This window comes from Oncorhynchus clarkii, chromosome 17 (assembly GCF_045791955.1).
Source record: "Oncorhynchus clarkii lewisi isolate Uvic-CL-2024 chromosome 17, UVic_Ocla_1.0, whole genome shotgun sequence".
Taxonomy (NCBI): Eukaryota; Metazoa; Chordata; class Actinopteri; order Salmoniformes; family Salmonidae; genus Oncorhynchus; species Oncorhynchus clarkii.
This window is the reverse complement of record NC_092163.1, coordinates 39,848,378-39,869,272: the sequence shown is the minus strand read 5'-3', so window position 1 is coordinate 39,869,272 and position 20,895 is coordinate 39,848,378. Positions and strand designations below refer to the sequence as shown.

The following is a 20,895-nucleotide window of genomic DNA, read 5'->3' as shown; positions in this document are numbered from 1 at the left end:
AACGCTGGACTTGTAGCCTTTGCAAGTATCTGCATTGCACTCACCTTAACAGAGGGAGGTTTTGGCCAGTTCTCCTTAACCGTTCGGACAAGGAAAAAAAAGTATTTGTCTGAAGGACAAGTTTCAGAAAAAGTTCATGTCAAGCCCTGCAGATCAGTTACCCATGGTGGAATTGCTATAAGAACTGAGCAGATGGACAAGGGGCAATGAAATGTGGTATGTAAACCTTATGTCCTTAGTAGCTGTGTGAATATAAAGTCACTGCAACCTTAGACGGCTGCACCAGACCAAATGGTGGCACTATAGATCTCCTCGTCACCAGTGCCACAATATTACTGATCAAGTGGACTTTGTCTCATGCAATAAATAATGTCAAATATTGTGTTTAGTATATCTGTACAATCACATATCGTTTCCCGTGTTATGTTGTCTGAACGTAGGGAAAAGTGGATCTTTTATTCTGTAAAATCCTGTCTTGCCGCTTGCACAGTCAGCGTATTACAGCTGTGAGAGTGTAGAAGTATTTTGGAACGCTAATGTGGAGTGAACCAACTGAGATTTAAATCAACATGGTAATGCTTTCACTGACTGCACATAAAGGAAGATAGTTCCTACATCACAGAGGGCTGGCTTTGTTATCCAACTGATCTTGTGTCCTTTCTGTCATCCTGTGAAACCCGTTCATTGCTGCTTTCAGGTATATTTTTTTCTGTCTAATGTCCATATTGTTTCCCCCTTTGAATATTGTTCGGTTTCTCTTGAACAATGTCTAATTTGTTATTTCTCTGCTGGTCAGGGAGATTGATTTACAATTGGTCCATCTCTCTGTTGGTAATAAGTAACTCAGTTGTGAGCAAGTTCTTCTTGTTGGCGAGGCTCCCTGTGCGTTGTCAGCATTTAATGGTGCGCCAGTCTATCAATCTCTCCAGTGTTAGGTCCAGTGTTGGGTCCAGGAAGGTGGGCCTTGAGGGCGGTGTGGTCACCTGCTAATGAAAGTGGCCAGTAGGGGGAGCAGTGCTGCTGTAAGGGGGGCAGAGAGGCTTGCTGTTCCTCCACACTCCATGGCATTCTCCTGCATCAGACAGGGGGCATCACAGGAGTTTCAGACCATAGAAATGAATTAATACATACAATAATTGGTTCAGACAATATACAGATGGTCACATATGCTTAATTTCATGTTATTAAACACTCGTTCATGTACTTTCCGTGTAATCACAGAATTGTGACGCAGACACATATCTACACACTGCGTACCTCGGGGTGAAAAGGATGACACGTTTCTGGCCGCTTTCTGTCTTTCTGAAACTTCAGCCTATCACATTTCAGAGACTCATTGTGTGCAGAGTGGTTAAGGATAGAAATACTGATGATGAACCACACCTCAGATACCTCCGATACATTTAACTGATAGCGTGGTGACTGTTTCTGCAACATCTTTCTAGCATGATGAGAAAACCAAACCGTAATGCACGCTTTAAATAGCTACATGTATGAGAAATGTATTAATACCTCTGACAATGTAGCTATTCACATTTTCAGAAAACTAAAGTCTAAGTTCAGAGTTCACTTACAAAACATTTATATTAAAAAAACACTCAAAAGCTTTGTACTAACAATACACTCCAACACCTCAAACTTATTGAGGGTTAGTAAAGGATATACATAATCTCGATGGGATCCATGGAAACCAGGGGGGCAGAGCTGCAGTCACACTTGTTGTCCACGACGACCATGAAGAGATTACTGCTGGGAATCTGCTGAATTACAAAAGATCTGAGGAGTGAGATAGAGAAAGAGAGAGTTGAGTTGAGTGGATGCTTTTAACATAAGGCTAGGTCCCTATTTTCTCCACTTCCTGTCTGACTGACGTGCCCATGTTAAACTGCCTGTTGTTCAGGCCCTGAAACCAGAATACGCATATAATTGTACCATTGGTAAGAAGACACTTTGAAGTTTGTAGAAATGGGGGAGCCCATGCTCTTACAATGGAACGTATAGGGAAATAATTAAATCTAGCTCCCAGTATGCAACTCCTATGGCTTCCACTGGGTGTCAGTAGTCTTTGTTCAAGGTTTCAGGCTTGTTTCTTCTAAAACGAGTAAGAAAAAATAGTTTTACTACAGGGACACAGACTTGGAAATTTGTGTATGCGCACGATGACACGCACATGCTAATATCGTTTTCGTATTGTACATAATTATTTCCGTATGAAATATTAGAGCTTAATTACATTTTATGGTATCTTTGAATCGAAACATTTTGACTTGTTGAAACAAAGTTTAGGGGTAGATTTTCGGATTCCTATCTTGGCATGTTGAACGAGTGGATTACTCAAATCGATGGCGCCAACAAAATACTTTTTGGGATATAAAGAAGGATTTTAATCTAACAAAACAACACTACATTTTACAGCTGGGACCTTTTGGATGACAAATCAGAGTAAGATTTTCAAAAAGTATGTGAATATTTAATTTGTGAATTTATGAAACGTGCCGGTGGAGAAATATTTTGATGTGGGGCGCAGTCCTCAAACAATCATATGACATGCTTTTGCTGTAAAGCCTACTGTAAATCAGACACTGCAGTTAGATTAACAAGTATTTAAGCTTTCAACCGATATAAGACGCTTGTATGTACCTAAATGTTTAATATCCATAATTGTTATGATTATTTATTTGAATTGCGCGTCCTCCAGTTTCACCGGAAGTTGCGCTAGCGGGACACCTATCCCAGAACTAACGCATGAAATTACCCTGTATTGTGTATACATTTTCAACACACAGGCTATGTGAGTTTATCGGTGCCTAATACACAGGTAAGGTAACTGTTACAAGTACCTGGCACACCCCTCACAGTCGATGTTTCCCGTGGTCTCTTTGATGGTACGCTCAGAGACGAATGCAGGGTACTCCGTGTCACATGGCACCATCATGGTCTTCCCCCTCGACCTTTGGGCTGGAAATGGGACATGTAAATCTTAACATTATAAAAACACGAAAGACACACGTGTGCAAGCACCCACACACCTCAAGGTATATTCTTGCACACACTGACCTTTGACTGAGAGATCAACATGCCACCAGCTGTAAAGGTTGAACTCCAGCAGGAAACTGAGGAAAACAAACATACATTGATATAATAATACAATAATATGTATTGTGGTTGATAATCAGTGCATCTCATTATTTTATCGTATCAAGGTGATTATTTTATTGTTCTCACATGACAAGTTTGGTCAGGAGCCATTTCACGATGGAGAAGGGCTGGGAGAGAAGAAATTAAATAAATAGCATTGACTGGATGTATATGTAAGTCTGATGAGTAGTTTAGGGACAGTATGTACATGTGATATTTAGGGAGAGTCCTTACATGTGACAATATTTAGGGACAGTACTTACATGTGATAGAGAGCGTGCGCTGTCACTGCTGCCAGCATACACTCTACAGAGAGCCTGGTAGTCATACAGAGTGATCCTAGAGAGAGGAGAAAATAGACCATTCATTGTGTGTGTGTGTGTGTGTGTGTTCATGGTATGACTGTAACATGATTTATCCTCTAACCTTTTGAAGGAGCCCATGAGAAGCAGCTTGTTCATAACAGCACTCTCCACCTCTCCAAAGAACAGCCCCGTCTGAGGAAGATGTTTATTCAAAGGCAAATACTAAGAACCAGGGGAGCTACAGGACACACACGTCTAGTATATCATTTATGGTACCTGAGAGTAGTCCTCTGTGACCAGAATAAATCCGTTGTTGTCAATAAGGTAACACTTGATGTCCTGTTAGAAATAAAGAAAGGAACATTAATTCAGATCTTTAAGGCATGACGTCATTTAATAATTAACTACTGAGAGGAAACAGAAAGGTCAGAGTATAAACAGTAAGTAGAAAATCTGAGACATGGACCACAGGCTAAGAAACAGGAAGTAGCATGAGCCAGTGACAGACAGCTACTGTCTGGTCTTACCTCATTATCACAGCTAATGGTGCACTTCCCATCCAGAGCAGCACACTGGATCAAATCAATAAGATGAATAAATGATTAGAATAATCCATAAAGCATGTCTCACAGCACTGGATATTGTGTGTGTGTGTGTGTGTGTCTACCTGTCTACTAGCGGTCCAGAACTTCCTCTGAAAGAAATCCAGCTTCATCTGAATCCCAACGGCTATAGTGGGTTTTAACAAAAACAAACAGAACAGTCAGCACACTGTACATCTAGAAGAGGATTTAAAAATGTATTAAATCGTTTCTTCACATGTCTTCAAAGGGGTTTTTATATTGTTTAAAACATTACAGTTACAAGCCTATAACAGGTACAGTAGCCCTCTATGTCAGGGAGAAGTTAGGGTCTTTTTCAGGGAGCTTACAGGCAACAATAGGCGACTTCCTGTCATCCAGCAGTTGTATGGCAGTGCTGGCCAAAACCACACTCTTATTCTCATTTCCTGGAGTAAAACAGGAACACAGAAGCACAGATATTAGCCTCAATCAACAAATGTTGTGTAAATGGAAAATAACAATTCCTACTATTTCAAAAGATCTTATAAAATACACTATATATTCCATTCCACCCTCAGCACCTCAGCATAATCACAGCTGGAAAACCAAGTCAGAAACAAAAGGGAATACTCCTTTTCTAGCCAAAGGATGGCGCCATACTCACAGCTTTCAGCAGGCAATAGCAAACCACAGTACTCCACTCATTGATGGAATCCCATCAGTAGCCTACAACCAGGATGTTTGAAGTGATTCTGACAGAGAGATGTGTTCTTATGAAAAATAAACAGTTCTGGTACTAGCACTACAGAACCTCTGGGGACAGGGATTGTTGGATGAGGTTATAGTATTAAACAGGGAGGTGATAGTAAAGGAGGGATATTTTACAGACTAAGGGATGAGAGCAGTTAGAGGAAGGTAGAGGCTGGTAGATAACAGGGAACAGTGTGATCCTGATCCTCTCTTTCCCTCAGTAGGAAGAAAGTGGGGCACATTAATTACAGACAGCAGTGAGAGATGAGCTGTACAACACAACCCAGCTTCTCTAATATACAGTAGCTCACTCTCCCTAACTTGTAATCGAGTGTCATCTGTAGCCTTTTTCCCCACACCCCACTCAATAGATCTCTTTAGTTAACCATGTGTACTGCATCTCTGATAGGTTACCATGACGATTCGCTGTATCTGTGTCTCTGATAAAGGGTGTAGTTAGCCTCTTCGCTCAGTGAGACTTGTACACAATCTAGTCTCCTGTCACTGCAGGCCACATCCTGTACCCCGATAACATATTTATCAGCCCCTCTGATTGACCTATTTCCGTGAACCTTTTCCCATCACAAGGAAAAACTATAATACGGAATGCCTTACCGATCGGTACGGGCTATAAAGTGTGTGAACTATGGTAAAAAGACACGTTTAAATACACATTTTCCAAAAGTCACTCCCTAGTCCCATACTCCGTAGTTGTCGCCATGCAAGATTACCGCGTGATCTCAGCTGGCAACGACCCTTTGGCTTTAGGGTGTGTGAGGGCTCAGACGGGTCAAGTGGTCCGACTGCGCCCTCTGATGGAGGTGGGCTGCAGCACAGCCACTACTGATGTGCTCACCTGGGGACAATTGACTGAGTATTGTTTGTGCTCTCTAAAGACCAGACTGAAGGGGCAGAGGGGGGAGAGTGATGATGAGCCAGAGACTATGGTGAATTCCAGGACAGTAGGATGTCCTGTTAATGGTTTGGCTCAAGCTGTTGGATTGGCGTTTGGTACCAACTGTCAGTTTGTACGGCCCCGGGGAGAGTTGAAAGAACACCGAATACAGTTTCCTTTTTTTGTTGAAGTCACGTCTCTGCGTCTCATTTCGTGCTGTCCCGCCTAGGATTTGGTCAGTGAAAATGTACGGCCTTTCACAGGTGACATGGTGTGAATTCGGTAAACTCTGGAAAAGTTAGATTTAAACGTTTATTTTCACAGAGTGGATAGTCCGTAAAAACTGGTAGGGCATTCCAGGTTATAGATTTGCCTTCGGTGACAGGAAAAGTTGATCGGAAATAGATAATCAGAAGGCTGGTAAATGTTTTTCGGGGTTCACGATGTCGCCTTCAGCTACGGGAGACCAGATTAATGTGTGCATGTCTCCGAGTGACGAGGCTAACTACACCCTATATCAGTGACACAAATACACTAAATCTTTATGGTAAAACCTATCAGAGACACACCGAATCTCTACGGTAACCCACAGAGATACAGTAGACAGGGTTAACTAAAGAGATCTATTGAGTGGGGTGAGGAGGAAAATAGGCTACAGATGACACTCAATTACAAATAAGGGAGAGTGAGCTAATGTATATTAGAGAAACTGTTTAAAGTAAAATTAAGTTGTATTTCAAAGACAACATAATTGAAATACAGTGCAAGTAAATGATGGTGTACCGCCTTGTGTTAAGTGCGGGTGTGTTTAAGGTGAGGGGATTCTGGACATAGAGTAAAGGTACGTTTTGTGTAAGTGTCTCCATACCTCCAAAGGGGATCGAGTAGACGAAGGTGCCGGGAACCTGCTCTGCTGCTCTCTTGTACCACAGAGGGAAGTGGTCAGCGTTGAACACCCCCTCCTTATCCTCTGCCGTCAGGAAGTCTCTGATGAGACACAGGAGGACATGAAGGAGTCAGGAGAGACAACAAGTCACTGGTACATTGCTTTGTCTCAGTTGTTGCACTGATTGGCCAGATGCTCAGTATCGTACTCACTGATTGGATAGGTGCTCTGGGACAACAAACAGGCTGGTTCTAGAGAGGCCAGTGCGTGTGCCTAGGTAAGCAATCTCCACTCCTTTGTCTGAGTTCCTGTTGGGGTGATGCAAACAAACAATGAAAACAAAGAGCAATACATTCAGCACATTAATCCCGATACCACAGAGTAGAGAGGATTGTGGGAAGAGGCGGGAACCACAAGGGTGATCAAAGCAGAGAGCCCTAGTGACGCGCTGATGTCGTTGATGTTTTGAACTGTTTAACGACGACCACCAACCCTGCAAAGAGCTGTGAGAGCAACAGAGGGAGGCGTGTGGCATAAAGGAGTTGATGAGTTAGTTCATTTTCAGGAGTTAGTAGACTAGACTCACTCAGACTTGTTGAGGGCCAGGCCGGTCCAGTAGGCCTCCAGTGGGGCTGTGACCACAGCATCAAACAACACCTCCTGGATCAGCTCCCTGTCACCTACAGCAGAGAGGGAGTGGTTCAGTCCTGGAAACACACTACCAAGTCCTCTACAGACAGGACATAGGATATAGGGTTAGGGTTAAGGCTAGGGTTGGAGCGAGGGTTAGGGTTACAGCTAGGATATATGACTTCCCAGGATGTATAATGAAACCCCAGTAGCCTATAGATCCCAGTGTGGTGTAACTTACATTTGATGTGTGGCTTGCGTCCGGTCAGGTAGAGTTTAATGGCCTGGATCTGGGAGAGGGAGCGGTGCTCATCTGTGTTGCAATACGTCCTGACAAATGAATAGGTAGACACACCCAAAACACTTGAGGAGCTGACCAACAGAAACTAAACTAAATTATAGAAAGAAAAATATAGAAAGTGGCACACTCTTTCAGGCAAATAACCCATGTTGCTGTGTTTCAGCTGAACAGAACATAGACATGCTGTTATATCACATGGCACAACATAACATGCCTACTAAGACAAACAGGGTGCGCTCATGTAATTTCACTCCATCTACTCAGGTTTCAGAGCACTCTTGACTGCGTGTACCAGAGCGCAGAATAACTGATGAATTTACAAACACTCGTTGAATATGACAGGTCTCAGTAAGTGACGGCAAATAAACAATTAAATTATGGCCAGCAGCACAGCTACAGTCACCAACGCTCTAGATAACATGAAAGCAGCCTAACCAGCTCTGCTTGGGCGAGTAAAATGGTCAGAGTGATGTGTTCTCTCATTTGTGTCTGAAAGTAGCTAGCTAGCAAGATTTAGCCAGTTAGCGTGGGTGCTTGACAGCCTTTGAGGTCAGAACGCTGGGATCAACCCTACTCCTCGGCCAGAGCGTCCAATGTGCACTGAGCAAAACTCTGAATTTACCAAAAGACAATCTTACTATGCTCTTAATTTACAAAAGTCCAAAGCGCACACTGAGCGCACTCTGGCATTCCAGAGTGAATTTACAAACACACCCACAGAAAGCAATAACCTATATAATGCTTGACTGACCAATCCCAAGCTCATAACCCCCCACATTACCCAAAACCCCCTGCATTACCATTCATCTGCAAGCGCAACATCTGGCTGTTCCAGGTCAAGGAGCCCTGCAAAACACATGAACATCAGATAAGTGACGCTTCAACAGGGCCAGGCTGAGTACCCTGATATATGGCCTTAAGAACAGGCAGACCACAGGTACAGAATATCCATAAACGTCTATAAAACTGATGAAGCTCTCAGTTTGTTGAGTGAGTGAGTGACTCTTACCTGCTTCCACTGAGACGTTTCCTCTGAAGAAGAATTTGCCATGGCCTCTAGACAAAGCCACTCCGACACTGAACACAGAAACACACGGCAGGTTGAGCAGCAGAGAGAAGTCAACAGTTACACTCTTAGGGCTGGTTTCCCAAACACAGAATAAAGCCTAGTCCTGGACTAAAAATTATGTTCAGTGGGGATTCCCCACTGTGGCGCAGCGGTCTAAGGCACTGCATCTCTGTGCTAGAGGCATCACTACAGACCCTGGTTTGATTCCAGGCTGTATAACAACCAGTTGGGATTGGGAGTCCCATTGGGTGGCGCACAATTGGCCCAGCATCGTCCAGGTTAGGGTTTGGCAAATAAGAATTCTTTCTAGGCTGACTTTCCTAGGTAAATAAAAATAAAACTGCTTTTCAGTCTAGGACTAGGCCACATGAGGTTGGTGGGAGAATTGGCTTGTGGTAATGGCTAGAGCGGAATAGGTGGAATGGTATCAAATACATAAAACACAAGGTTTCCATGTGTTTGATGCCATTCGTGCCGTTCCAGCCATTATGAGCCTTCCTCCCCTCAGCAGCCTCCACTGGACTAGGCGTTATCTGTGTCTGGGAAATGGGCCCACAGAGACACATGGCACTTACACACTCACTGAATCAGCCATCGTGTCAACTCTCAGGACATCAGAGTATTAATCAAGATTTATGGATGAATCAATGAATGTGCTGAAAAACTAAAGACGCTCAAAGCATCTCCCCTTACCTGAAGGGAGTTCCCTTGACTTCAGTGTAGAAATAGTCATTGTGCATCTTCAGGAGTCTTTTCTGAAAGCACATAGAAAAGCATGGAGAATGAGGAGTCATCCAGTGGCTCTCATTAAAATATGAAGTCCGTGCCCCTGCGGAAATCGAATTAGCATAATCAAAGAATCTCCATTAAAAATATGTCTGTTTACGATAGAGACTTCTGTTTTGAATGGGCTACGCCGGTGTCGGCCTTCCGAATCTGCGGTGGAAGGTGGCAGAGCTACAGCGGTGGACCAGGAAACATCCCGCAAATCGGTCTTCTCATGAAAACGTCTGTAGCGTCCGAAGATGAGATTCTCACAAACACGATGACGTTCTCCGTTTTGCTCTACGACCCCCACAAGCGTCAGTCGGCACCACCGATCTGCCAACTTCTTGTCGGTAGCGTGTGAAAGGTTTAGCCTACACACTAATACAGGGTTTGCCAAACTCTGTCCTTGGGACCCAAAGGGGTGCACTTTTTTTTTTTTGCCCTAGAACTACACAGCTGATTCAAATAATTATCTAATCATCATAATTTGAATCAGCTGTGTAGTGTTAGGGGGGAAACGAGAACAGAGTTTGGGAAACTTTGCACTAATATGACCCCACCATCAACAGGTGAGACTGTCACGAACACGTACATTCTGGTTGTTTTGCTCAATGAAGCCCACCCCATAAGCCTCGTCTGAAGATAGCCCGGTACCCGTTTAAAAAAGAAATGGAAGCATATATGGAAGTAGTTTAGAACATAAAAAAGTGTTTAAATTTGGTTAAAACATTATTTTTTAAAGATATCCTGATCTTTCGTAGATCTCTCAGATATAGGACTTACACTGCAAAACATAGTTCCTTTTTATTTATTTTTGGGGATATCTGTTTTGCAATGTATTCAATGTTTTCCTATGGGCTAATACCATTAAGGCCACATTTGATGAAATAACTTTTATTGCAACTTTTTTTTTAGGGGTCCTAAAATTCTAAATCAAAAAGCTAAATGATCCTTGGTTTGACTTTCTTAAAACAATTAAATATGTTAACCCATTCCCGGGCCCATAGACCTTAAGGGGTTCAAAAAGGAGAGTGTAATCTTTTCTTTAATTGTCAGAGTCAGAATTTAATCTTCAGTCTCACCCCTTTGTCCACCGTCTTCTTCACCTCCATGGAGAATGTCCCAGTCTTCCTGTTGACCATGGCATTACGCAGCTGTAACATAAGAACAGGATATTTATCAAGATGCAAAGAGTCCATGCTGTCTTAGAGTATACAGCGGCAGGGTAGCCTAGTGGTTAGAGCGTTGGACTAGTTGCAAGTTCAAGTCCCCGAGCTGACAAGGTACAAATCTGTTGTTCTGCCCCTGAACAGGCAGTTAACCCACTGTTCCTAGGCCGTCATTGAAAATAAGAATTTGTTCTTAACTGACTTGCCTAGTTAAATAAAGATTTAAAAAAATAAAACAGTGGCAATTCTTACTGAGTGGACGTTCCAGGTTAAATAAATAGGGATACCTCAGGATTTGAATGAAGCCCTTTATCTACTTTCCTAAGAGTCAGATGAACTTGTGGATAACATTTCTATGTCTCTGCGTGCTGATTGAAGAATGTTGCTAACTAGCAATTGCTAACCAGAGTTAGCACAATGACTGGAAGTCTAAGGTGACTGATAGCATGCTAGTAGATGCCATAGACCTTCAGTCCTTGCACTAACGCTACAGTAGTTAGCATTGGCTCACGAAACTACCTTCATACTGGATGCAGAAACATAAAAATGGTATCCATGAGCTCATCTGACTCTGGGGAAGTTATCCCGAAGTATCCCTTTAAGTATAGTAAAGGCAGTAGTAGGAGTGTGTGTCAAATGTTTTGTTACGTCATGATTTAGACGTACAAAGTCATCCTTGTCCTCCCACTCCACTTCTGACAGGTCCACACTGCTGTAGTTGGGTTTCCTCCTCTTCTGGCCCTCCTGGTACTGAGGCACAGAGGAACACACATTTGATGGGAACAGTTGAGGAAGTCTAGATTTCGTTGTGGATGGTTTGGGTGCACAGCTAAGTTAAGAGTGAACCTATACAAGGCTTCGTTCACACAGTCTTGCTCAAAACCAGAACAATCCTAGCCAGGTTAAGCAGTCTGACCGCTGTGCTCAAACCAAATGTGAGCTATCGTGAGATCAGGCTGGTTCCACCAGGCTAGAACTCCCCAAAATTCAATCCCAAATTGATCAGTTCAATCAACAACCAATAACATAAACATGGCAGTCCCACACACAAAGTCCAGTAGGGTCTAGTACAGCCTCAAAAGAGACAACCACAGTCACAGCACAGAGAAACACACACTTACAGTACATAGAAAACCAACACATTCTAAAACACATATACACACACAAACACACACAGCGTCACAGAGAGGTACTAACATCACATAGACACTGTTACACACAGATCCACTAGCACCAGTTTCCAGTGGAACCCATGCAGGGTCCCAGAGAGAGAGTGAGTGTCTGTGGTCTAGTCTCTGTATGGTACAGTTACAGGACAGGAGGGTTACCTCTGGGTTAGTGTTAGCTCAGTTAGCCAGGGCCAGCCAGCCCTACAGTAGTAGCAATGGCCTGTATCCCTCCCTGCATGCATACATCAAAGGAAAAGGTGGGCATTACAGATTGAGTCTCCCAAACTTCCTCGGTAATACACACTCACACTGTTTACGTGTATGTGGTCAACATAGTCTGTCATGTAACAGAAAAGGACACTTTCTGTTTTTCAAAACACAGGCATTCAGTGTCTGTATTTAAACTATTTATTTAAAGAGATTCTCCGGTACTTTTTCTATACTTTACTTTTTAGCCAGTAGTTCTGAAAGTAAATGCTCACGAGCAAAATGTTGTCTGAGAAAATGGTGTACTATGTCACATACAGTGCATTCGGAAAGTATTCAGACCCTTTGACTTTTCCAAATTTTGTTAGGTTACAGCCTAATTCTAAAATAAGTAAATAAAAATCCTGATTAATTTACACGCAATACCTCATAATGACAAAGTGAAAACAGTTTTGGGGGAATTTTTTGCTAATTTATAAAAATGTAATAAACAGAAATATCTTATTTACATAAGTATTTAGTCCCTTTGCTATGAGACTTGAAATTGAGCTCAGGTGCATCCCGTTTCCATTGATCATGTCATGCCCTGGCCATGGAGAGGGTTTTATTCTCTATTTTGGTTTGGCCCGGGTGTGACTCGGCTGGGAATTCTAGTTTCTTTAGTTCTATGTTTTCTATTTCTTTGTGTTTGGCCGGGTGTGGTTCTCAATCAGAGGCAGCTGTCTATCATTGTCTCTGATTGGGAATCATACTTAGGCAGCTTTTTCCCATCTGTGTTTTGTGGGTAGTTGTTTTCTGTTTCTGCACCTGACAGAACTGTTCGTTTTTTCTCTTTGTTATTTTGTTCTAGTGTTCAGATTTTAATAAACATCATGAACACGTACCGTACCACGCTGCGCTTTGGTCCACTCCCTCTTCTTCAGACGAGCGTTACAGAACTACCCACCACCACGGACCAAGCAGCATGGTAAGGAGGAGCAGCGTGTAATGGACTCCTGGACACGGGAGGAAATCCTGGACGGGAAAGGACCCTGGAGGCAGGCTGGGGAGTATCGCCGAACTGGGAGCAGCTAAAGCTGAGAGGCAGCGTTATGAGGGAACATGGCTGGCAAGGAAGCCCGAGAGGCACCCCAAAAAATGTTTTGGTCAGGCACCGTGTTATGTGGTGGAGCGCACAGTGTCTCCAGTACGCGTTCTTAGCCTGGTGCGCTACATCCCAGCTCCCCGCATCTGCCCGGATAGGGTTAGCATCCAGCCAGGAAGGATTGTGCCAGCCCTGCTCTCCAGACCTCCAGTACGTCTCTACGGCCCAGGACATCCTGCGTCGGCTCTGCACACTGTGTCTCCAGTGCGTCTGCACAGCCCAGTGCGTCCTGTGCCTGCGCCCCGCACGTGCCGGGCCAAAGTCACCATCCAGCCAGGACGGGTTGTGCAGGGTCTTAGCTCAAGATCTCCAGTGCGCCTCCACGGCCCAGTGTATCCAGTGCCTCTGCATAGGACAGGGCCTCCTGTATGTCTCTCCAGCCTGGTGAGTCCTGTGCCTGCGCCCAGAACTAATCCTCTTGCATGTCTCCCCAGCCAGGTGAGCCCTGTGGCAGCTCCACATACCAGACTTCCCATACGTCTCCTCCATCCAGTGATGGTCCATGGCAAGAAGCCTCCAGTGATGATCCATGGCAAGAAGCCTCCAGTGATGATCCATGGCACGAAGCCTCCAGTGAATATCCATGGCACGAAGCCTCCAGTGATGATCCATGGCACGAAGCCTCCAGTGATGATCCATGGCACGAAGCCTCCAGTGATGATCCATGGCACGAAGCCTCCAGTGATGATCCATGGCATGAAGCCTCCAGTGATGATCCATGGCACGAAGCCTCCAGTGATGATCCATGGCACGAAGCCTCCAGTGATGATCCATGGCACGAAGACTCCAGTGATGATCCATGGCACGAAGCCTCCAGTGATGATCCATGGCAAGAAGCCTCCAGTGATGATCCATGGCAAGAAGCCTCCAGTGGTGAGACATGGCACGAAGCTTCCAACGAGGGCCTCCAGACCGGAGCCTCCAGCTCCGCCCTCCAGACTGGAGCCTCCAGCGCCGCCCTCCAGTCCGGAGCCTCCAGCACCGCCCTCCAGTCCGGAGCCTCCCGCGACGCCCTCCAGTCCAGAGCCACCAGCGACAGCCTCCAATCCGGAGCCCTGGCCATAGAGAGGTTTTTATTCTCTATTTTGGTTAGGCCAGGGTGTGACTAGGGTGGGCATTCTAGTTTCTTTAGTTCTATGTTTTCTATTTCTTTGTGTTTGGTTCTCAGAGGCAGCTGTCTATCGTTGTCTCTGATTGAGAATCATACTTAGGCAGCTTTTCCCCACCTGTGTTTTGTGAGTAGTTGTTTTCTGTTTTGTTTTTCTGCACCTGACAGAACTGTTCATGATCATTTTTGCTCTTTGTTATTTTGTTCTAGTGTTCAGATTTTAATGAACACGTACCACGCTGCGCTTTGGTCTACTCCCTCTTCTTCAGACGAGCGTTACAGATCATCCTTGAGATGTTTCTACAACTTGATAGGAGTCCACCTGAGGTAAATTAGATTAATTGGACATGATTTGGAAAGGCACACACCTGTCTATATAAGGTCCCACGGTTGACAGTGCATGTCAGAGCAAAAACCAAGCCATGAGGTCGAAATAATTGTCTGTAGAGCTCCGAGACAGGATTGTGTCGAGGCACAGATCTGGGGAAGGGTACCAAAAACTTTCTGCAGCATTGAAGGTCCCCAAGAACACAGCGGCCTCCATTGTTTTTAATTGGAAGAAGTTTGGAAACACCAATACTCTTCCTATAGCTGGCCGCCGGACAAACTGAGCAATCAGGGGAGAAGGGCCTTAGTCAGGGAGCTGACGAAGAACCCGATGGTCAGAGAGCTCAAGAGTTCCTCTGTGAAGATGGGAGAACCTTCCAGAAGGACAACCATCTCTGCAGCACTCCACCAATCAAGCTTTTATGGTAGAGTGGCCAGACGGAAGCCACACCTCAGTAAAAGGCACGACAGTCTGCTTGGAGTTTGCCAAAAAGGCCCCTAAAGGACTCTCAGACCATGATAAACATTCTCTGGTTGGATGAAAACAAGATTGAACTCTTTGGCCTGAATGCCAAGCGTTACGTCTGGAGGAAACCTGGCACCATCCTTATGGTGAAGCATGGTGGTGGCAGCATCATGCAGTGGGGATGTCTTTCAGCAGCAGGGCCTTGGAGACTTGCCAGGATCGAGGGAAAGATGAATGGAGCAAAGTACAGAGAGATCCTTGATGAAAACCTGCTCTGGAGCGCTCAGGACCTCAGACTGGGGCGAAGGTCTACCTTCCAACAGGACAACGACCCTAAGAACACAGCCAAGACAACGCAGGAGTGGATTCGGGACAAGTCTCTGAATGTCCTTGAGTTGCCTAGCCAGATCCTGGACTTGAACCTCATCTCTGGAGAGACCTGAAAATAGCTGTGCAGTGACACTCCCCATCCAAGCTGACAGAGCTTTGGAGGATCTGCAGAGAAGAATGGGAGAAACTCCACAAATACAGGTGTGCCAAGCTTGTAGCGTCATACCCAAGAAGACTAAAGGTGCTTCAACAAAGTATTGAGTAAAGGGTCTGAATACCTATGTAAATGTGATATTTCTGTTTAGTTTTTTTAGAGATGTGCAAAGATTTCTACAAATGTGTTTTTTGCTTTGTCGTTATGGGCTATTGTGGATAGATTGAGAACTTAAAAAAAAAAAAATTTTAGAATAAGGTTGTAACGTAACAAAATGTGGAAAAAGTCAAGGGGTCTGAATACTTTCCTAAAGCACCGTATGTACACATACTATACATGCAACATGTCATTGTGCTCTCTTGCTCTGCTGTGTGTGCATCTTGCTTGTGTTCCCTCAAATGGTGAGGGGCTGAAGCTCATTGGCAAGAACTCGAATTGCTAGGAGGCTGACCCACTTGGGGGATAATGTAGGGAAAATAGTGCAGCACAGCTTCCAGAAAAACAAACTCGGGATTTCGTGGTTAATTGAGGTAAGACATTAATTCTGCTCATAGATTATGCATGTATGAACTACACACTGACACATCCGGCCCAAAGCAGGAAATAGTCGTTCAGTAGTCGCCAAAGTTCCGGAGAATGTCTTTAAAGGTCCAATGCAGCCATTTGTATCTCAATATCAAATGTCTGGGTAACAATGAAGTACCTTATTGTGATCGTTTTCAATTAAAATGTTTTAAAAAATGTTTAAAAAATAATTTTGCTAGGACTCTCTGGGAGGAGTTTGAGTGGGGAGGGGAAAACTGCAATGTACTGTAGCTGTTTAACCACTCCAAAGATTAGTATGTGTAAAGGCTTTTTGGGTTAGGGTTAGTGCATTGTGGCAAGGCTTGGGTTAGGGACAGGGGTTAGGGACAGGGGTAGGGGTAGGGTCGCAAAATTCAGGCAACTTTCCCAGAATTCCCAGGTTTTCCAGAAATCCTGCTTCGACGAGGGGATAAGCAGGAAATCCTGAATCCTCTAACCATTATTTCTGAGGAAACCTTTGATTTTACAACCCTAGGCAGGGGACATAATGTATGAGTGTGTTTAAAAGACAGTGTGTTACCAGTGGCCTCAGGTCCGGATGGGTCAGGATGTAGCCGTTGTTTGTGATGGCAAAGGCGTAACCGTGGATACCCAGCTGAAGGCATAAAAACAATATATAGAGTAGAAGTCGACCGATAATTAGGGCCGATTTCAAGTTTTCATAATAATCGGTAATCTGCATTTTTGGCATTTTTATAAAAAACAATCAATCTTAACATAATCACGAGTTAACTACATATGGTTGATGATATTACTAGTTTAACTAGCTTGTCCAGTTTTGCAAATAATCAATGTGGTGCCTGTTAATTTATCATCGAATCACAGCCTACTTCGCTAAAAGTGTATTTACAAAAAAGCGCTGTCATTGCACCAATGTACCTAACCATAAACATCAATGCCTTTCTTAAAATCAATACACAAGTATATATTTTTAAACCTGCATATTTAGTTCAAAGAAATCATGTTAGCAGGCAATATTAACTAGGGAAATTGTGTGACTTCTCTTGCGTTCTGTGCAAGCAGAGTCCGGGTATATGCAGCAGTTTGGGCCGCCTGGCTCGTTGCGAACTGTGTGAAGACCATTTCTTCCTAACAAAGACCGTAATTAATTTGCCAGAATTGTACATAATTATGACATAACATTGGAGGTTGTGCAATGTAACAGAAATATTTAGACTTATGAATGCCACCCGTTCGATAAAATATGGAACGGTTCCGTATTTCACTGAAAGAATAAACGTTTTGTTTTTGAAAATGCTAGTTTCTGGATTTGACCATATTAATGACCTAAGGCTCATATTTCTGTGTGTTTATTATATTATAATTAAGTCTTTGATTTGATATTTGATAGAGCAGTCTGATTGAGCGGGGGTAGGCAGCAGCAAGCTCTTAAGCATTAATTCAAACAGCACTTTCCTGCGTTTGCCAGCAGCTCTTCACAATGCTTGAAGCACAGTGCTGTTTATGATTTCAAGCCTATCAACTTCCGAGATTAGGCAGGCAATACTATGGTGCCTATGGTGCCTATAAGAACATCCAACATCAAAGGTATATGAAATACAAATGGTATTGAGCGAAATTGTCCTATAATTTCTATAATAACAACCTAAAACTTCTTAACTGGGAATATTGAAGACTCCTGTTAAAAGGAACCACCAGCTTTTATATGTTCTCATGTTCTGAGCAAGGAACTTAAACGTTATATTTTTTACATGGCACATATTGCACTTTTACTTTCTTCTCCAACACTGTGTTTTTGCATTATTTAAACCGAATTGAACATGTTTCATAATTTTTTTTAGACTAAATTGATTTTTATTTATGTATTATATTAAGTTAAAATAAAAATGTTCACAATTATTGTTGTAATTGTCATTATTACAAATATTTTTATATATATATAAAAAAATTGGCTGATTAATCAGTATCGGCTTTTTTTGGTCCTCCAATAATCCGTATCGGCATTGATAAATCATAATCGGTCGACCTCTAATATAGAGATACTTGATTACATAAAGTAGAGTACAGTACAACAGTAAATGACAAGGCATCTAATGGGTCATAAACATGGGTTAGTAAACCCAGTACCAGGTGTTTAGGGATGATCTTCATGAGTTCCTGAAGAGGAATGTCTGTGCCCACTACCCCTAGGAGTATACCCTGGTTCTTCTGTAGAGGAGAGAGGAGAGAAAGAGTGAGTATAACACACACAGACAGACGCACACACACACACAGACACACACACTTACGGTCTCGTTCTTGGTGCTGAACACAGGCATGGCCACAGTGGTCATCAGGCTTGGGCCCTTCTTGTTTCTGGACTGAGATGGAACACAGTGACAGGAAGTGGCAAAGACCGATCTCGATTGCATTACTCCTCGCGCCCACTTTCATTGTCTCCTTCTCAAAACCCATTGGATAAGAAAGCCAGAGGTCCCTCCCCTCTGACCTTCTCCTCCAATGGGTTTTGAGAGGGAGACGAGGAGAGAGGACACGAGGAGGTTGCAATCGAGATTTTCCAATTACTTTAACCATCAGAGGCTATTGCTACAGTATTCCATGTCTGACTGATGCTAAATGCTATCCTATTCGGTGTCAATAGAGGAATACATGCACCAATGTCCATCCCTACCAAGTAGGCTTCATCACAACACATCTACAGTCCAGTAATTTCACCAAAATAAACTTCAAACACTGTGTCGCCAAATGCTTTAAAAAAAAATAGAAGTGAGTCTGCAGTGTAAATATATGGTAAATGTTGCTTGCGGTTTGTGGTTTTACAGTAAATGCACAGCGAAGCTCCAGTTTAGAGCAATCCCCAGTGTGTGTGTTTGTGTGTGTGTGTGTGTGTGTCTTCATTTTGAGAGCGGGGCTGTGTTCAGCAGGATGAGAACTGACATGATTAAACACATGAGCTCACTGAAACTAGGTCTGCTATTCCCTCACCTCAGAGGCTCACGGCCACAGCTGTGAGTGCACTGTGTGTGAGGGTCATAGCCGCTGGAAGTAGAGGTTCTAAGGGTGCTCCAGTACACACTTATAAATCACAATTAAACAATAATGAATATAACAATTATAAATAAATAGTTTTAAAAATGTCATCCACCAAATTAGTGCACTCCCACCCCTAAAGATCTTCCCGCAGCCATGGTGAGTGTGTGGCTATTTGTGTATGTGTGTGTGTGCTTGTGTGTGTGTGTGCTTACGTGTTTGGCTGTTGTGCGTGTTCATGTACGTGCGTACGAGAGAGGCAATGAACGGTTACTAGGGTGGGATCGTCTTGGCTGCTCGACAAAATGACTGATGGAGGGTCTCACCATCGACCAACCCGCTTCCCCCCAGAGCGACAGCCTCCAAAGCCTAGTCTCACCTGTACAGGTAGACCCTGGTAGAATCCCCCAGTCCATCAGAGGAGCTTAGTAAAGACTCACTGGGTATACGCAGCAGTAGATACGAGAACTTTCTGGGAAACGACCTTGTGCTAGCCCCGCCCCCGCCGCCCCCCCGTCCCCCCCCCCCGTCCCCTCTCCTTCTCTCTCTTCCTCTCTCCGCTCCAATGTCAGTTTTATTACGAGCTTGAGGAGATAAAAGGCAATGATCCACAGAATGATGAATGGCGATTCTCTGTGGCTGAGATACAAGAGCACACACGCCAGAGGACAATCCCCCCACCCCCAGCCCTTACCTCTGTGGCCGTGTGTGTGTGTGTGTGTGTGTGTGTGTGTGTGTGTGTGTGTGTGTGTGTGTGTGTGTGTGTGTGTGTGTGTGTGTGTGTGTGTGTGTGTGTGTGTGTACTGTGCACAATACACATACAGTAGTGGACAATCCACATACTGAGTAGAAGCAGAGCTTTACACATTACAGCAGTCTCAACTGCGCTGCATTGCCTTAACTTCACAGCAGGGGAGAAACTCACTACTCAAGGACCCTCAGCAACCAGATTACAGACAAAGATCCATGGCAACCATATAACACCTCAAATAAGCTATCCATGTTATACACCATAATGGAAAATAGTCCAAATGTGCACAGTAAATACTCTCTAAATGACAAGGAAATGAGAGAGAGTGAGGAAGAAAGAGCGATAGAGAGAGAGGCTTTACCTTGTGTGCCTGGGAGAGCTGCAGAAGGAGACAGCAAAAATGACAAATGAGGATTGGGCTCTCCTCCTGTACAACAGACATACAGACAGACTGCTCCTCCTGCATTTTAACATTCTAGACACAGAAGTGCAGAACATTCCAGTCAGAATTAATGAAGCTCATAATGAGGAATCAATCCTGTAGCATGAAGGGGACTGATCAGAGAGGACACGGACGCACACACACACACACACACACACACACACACACACACACACACACACACACACACACACACACACACACACACACACACACACACAGATGCAGGAACACACGCGCACATTCACATACACGCACGCACGCACCCTCGCACACACTCACCGATACGCAAGCATGTTCGGGCATGTATACATACAGTATGAACTCATATAGAGGGTGGAAACCAGTGTTGGGATTAGTTACTTGAAACAGCAATATATTACATATTACTTGTTACATCTTTTTTTTTTTTTTTTAAGTTCCGCGTTACATTGCATTGCGACTCAAAATCTTTCAGTTTGTTTGACTGTCGGAGGGAGCAAGGCGAGCGGCGCGCTCTACCAAGGATGTGCTACTTACTAACTCAGCTTTGATCGCTTGTTTCTCCTTTCATCTGTGGCGCTGCTTTCCTGTGCTCGTCTACAAGTGCTGCGCTCTATAGGGGCTGCTTAATTAGCCGTATATACTGTTAGCCAAACATCTGTACCGATTCCAGTTCTGGTTATAGACTGCACATACACAATGGACTCATAGAGATGTATAGAGGGCACACTTTCCACTAGACGCAAAAGCTCTCTATGGGCTTTG

The 20,895-nt window shown here is 43.9% G+C and overlaps 1 protein-coding gene across 1 annotated transcript in view; it reads right to left on the bottom strand.

The window, feature by feature from the left end:
- Positions 1-494: 494 nt before the first annotated feature.
- Positions 495-20,895, bottom strand: part of LOC139370817 (voltage-dependent calcium channel subunit alpha-2/delta-3-like) — a 52,259-nt gene continuing 31,858 nt past the window's right edge. The window contains exons 14-38 of the mRNA XM_071110600.1: positions 20,068-20,085; positions 18,214-18,285; positions 18,053-18,133; positions 16,485-16,559; positions 11,141-11,224; positions 10,388-10,459; positions 9,231-9,292; positions 8,478-8,545; positions 8,269-8,314; positions 7,409-7,497; positions 7,124-7,217; positions 6,750-6,845; positions 6,520-6,638; positions 4,375-4,452; positions 4,111-4,172; positions 3,971-4,015; positions 3,720-3,782; positions 3,565-3,635; positions 3,402-3,477; positions 3,226-3,266; positions 3,058-3,113; positions 2,841-2,958; positions 1,664-1,776; positions 1,258-1,340; positions 495-1,072 (exon numbers count right to left, since the gene is read on the bottom strand). Coding sequence (XP_070966701.1) covers positions 980-1,072; positions 1,258-1,340; positions 1,664-1,776; positions 2,841-2,958; positions 3,058-3,113; positions 3,226-3,266; positions 3,402-3,477; positions 3,565-3,635; positions 3,720-3,782; positions 3,971-4,015; positions 4,111-4,172; positions 4,375-4,452; positions 6,520-6,638; positions 6,750-6,845; positions 7,124-7,217; positions 7,409-7,497; positions 8,269-8,314; positions 8,478-8,545; positions 9,231-9,292; positions 10,388-10,459; positions 11,141-11,224; positions 16,485-16,559; positions 18,053-18,133; positions 18,214-18,285; positions 20,068-20,085 — 1,875 coding nt within the window. The 3' untranslated portion in view covers positions 495-979. The remainder of the gene's footprint in view (positions 1,073-1,257; positions 1,341-1,663; positions 1,777-2,840; positions 2,959-3,057; positions 3,114-3,225; positions 3,267-3,401; positions 3,478-3,564; positions 3,636-3,719; positions 3,783-3,970; positions 4,016-4,110; positions 4,173-4,374; positions 4,453-6,519; positions 6,639-6,749; positions 6,846-7,123; positions 7,218-7,408; positions 7,498-8,268; positions 8,315-8,477; positions 8,546-9,230; positions 9,293-10,387; positions 10,460-11,140; positions 11,225-16,484; positions 16,560-18,052; positions 18,134-18,213; positions 18,286-20,067; positions 20,086-20,895) is intronic.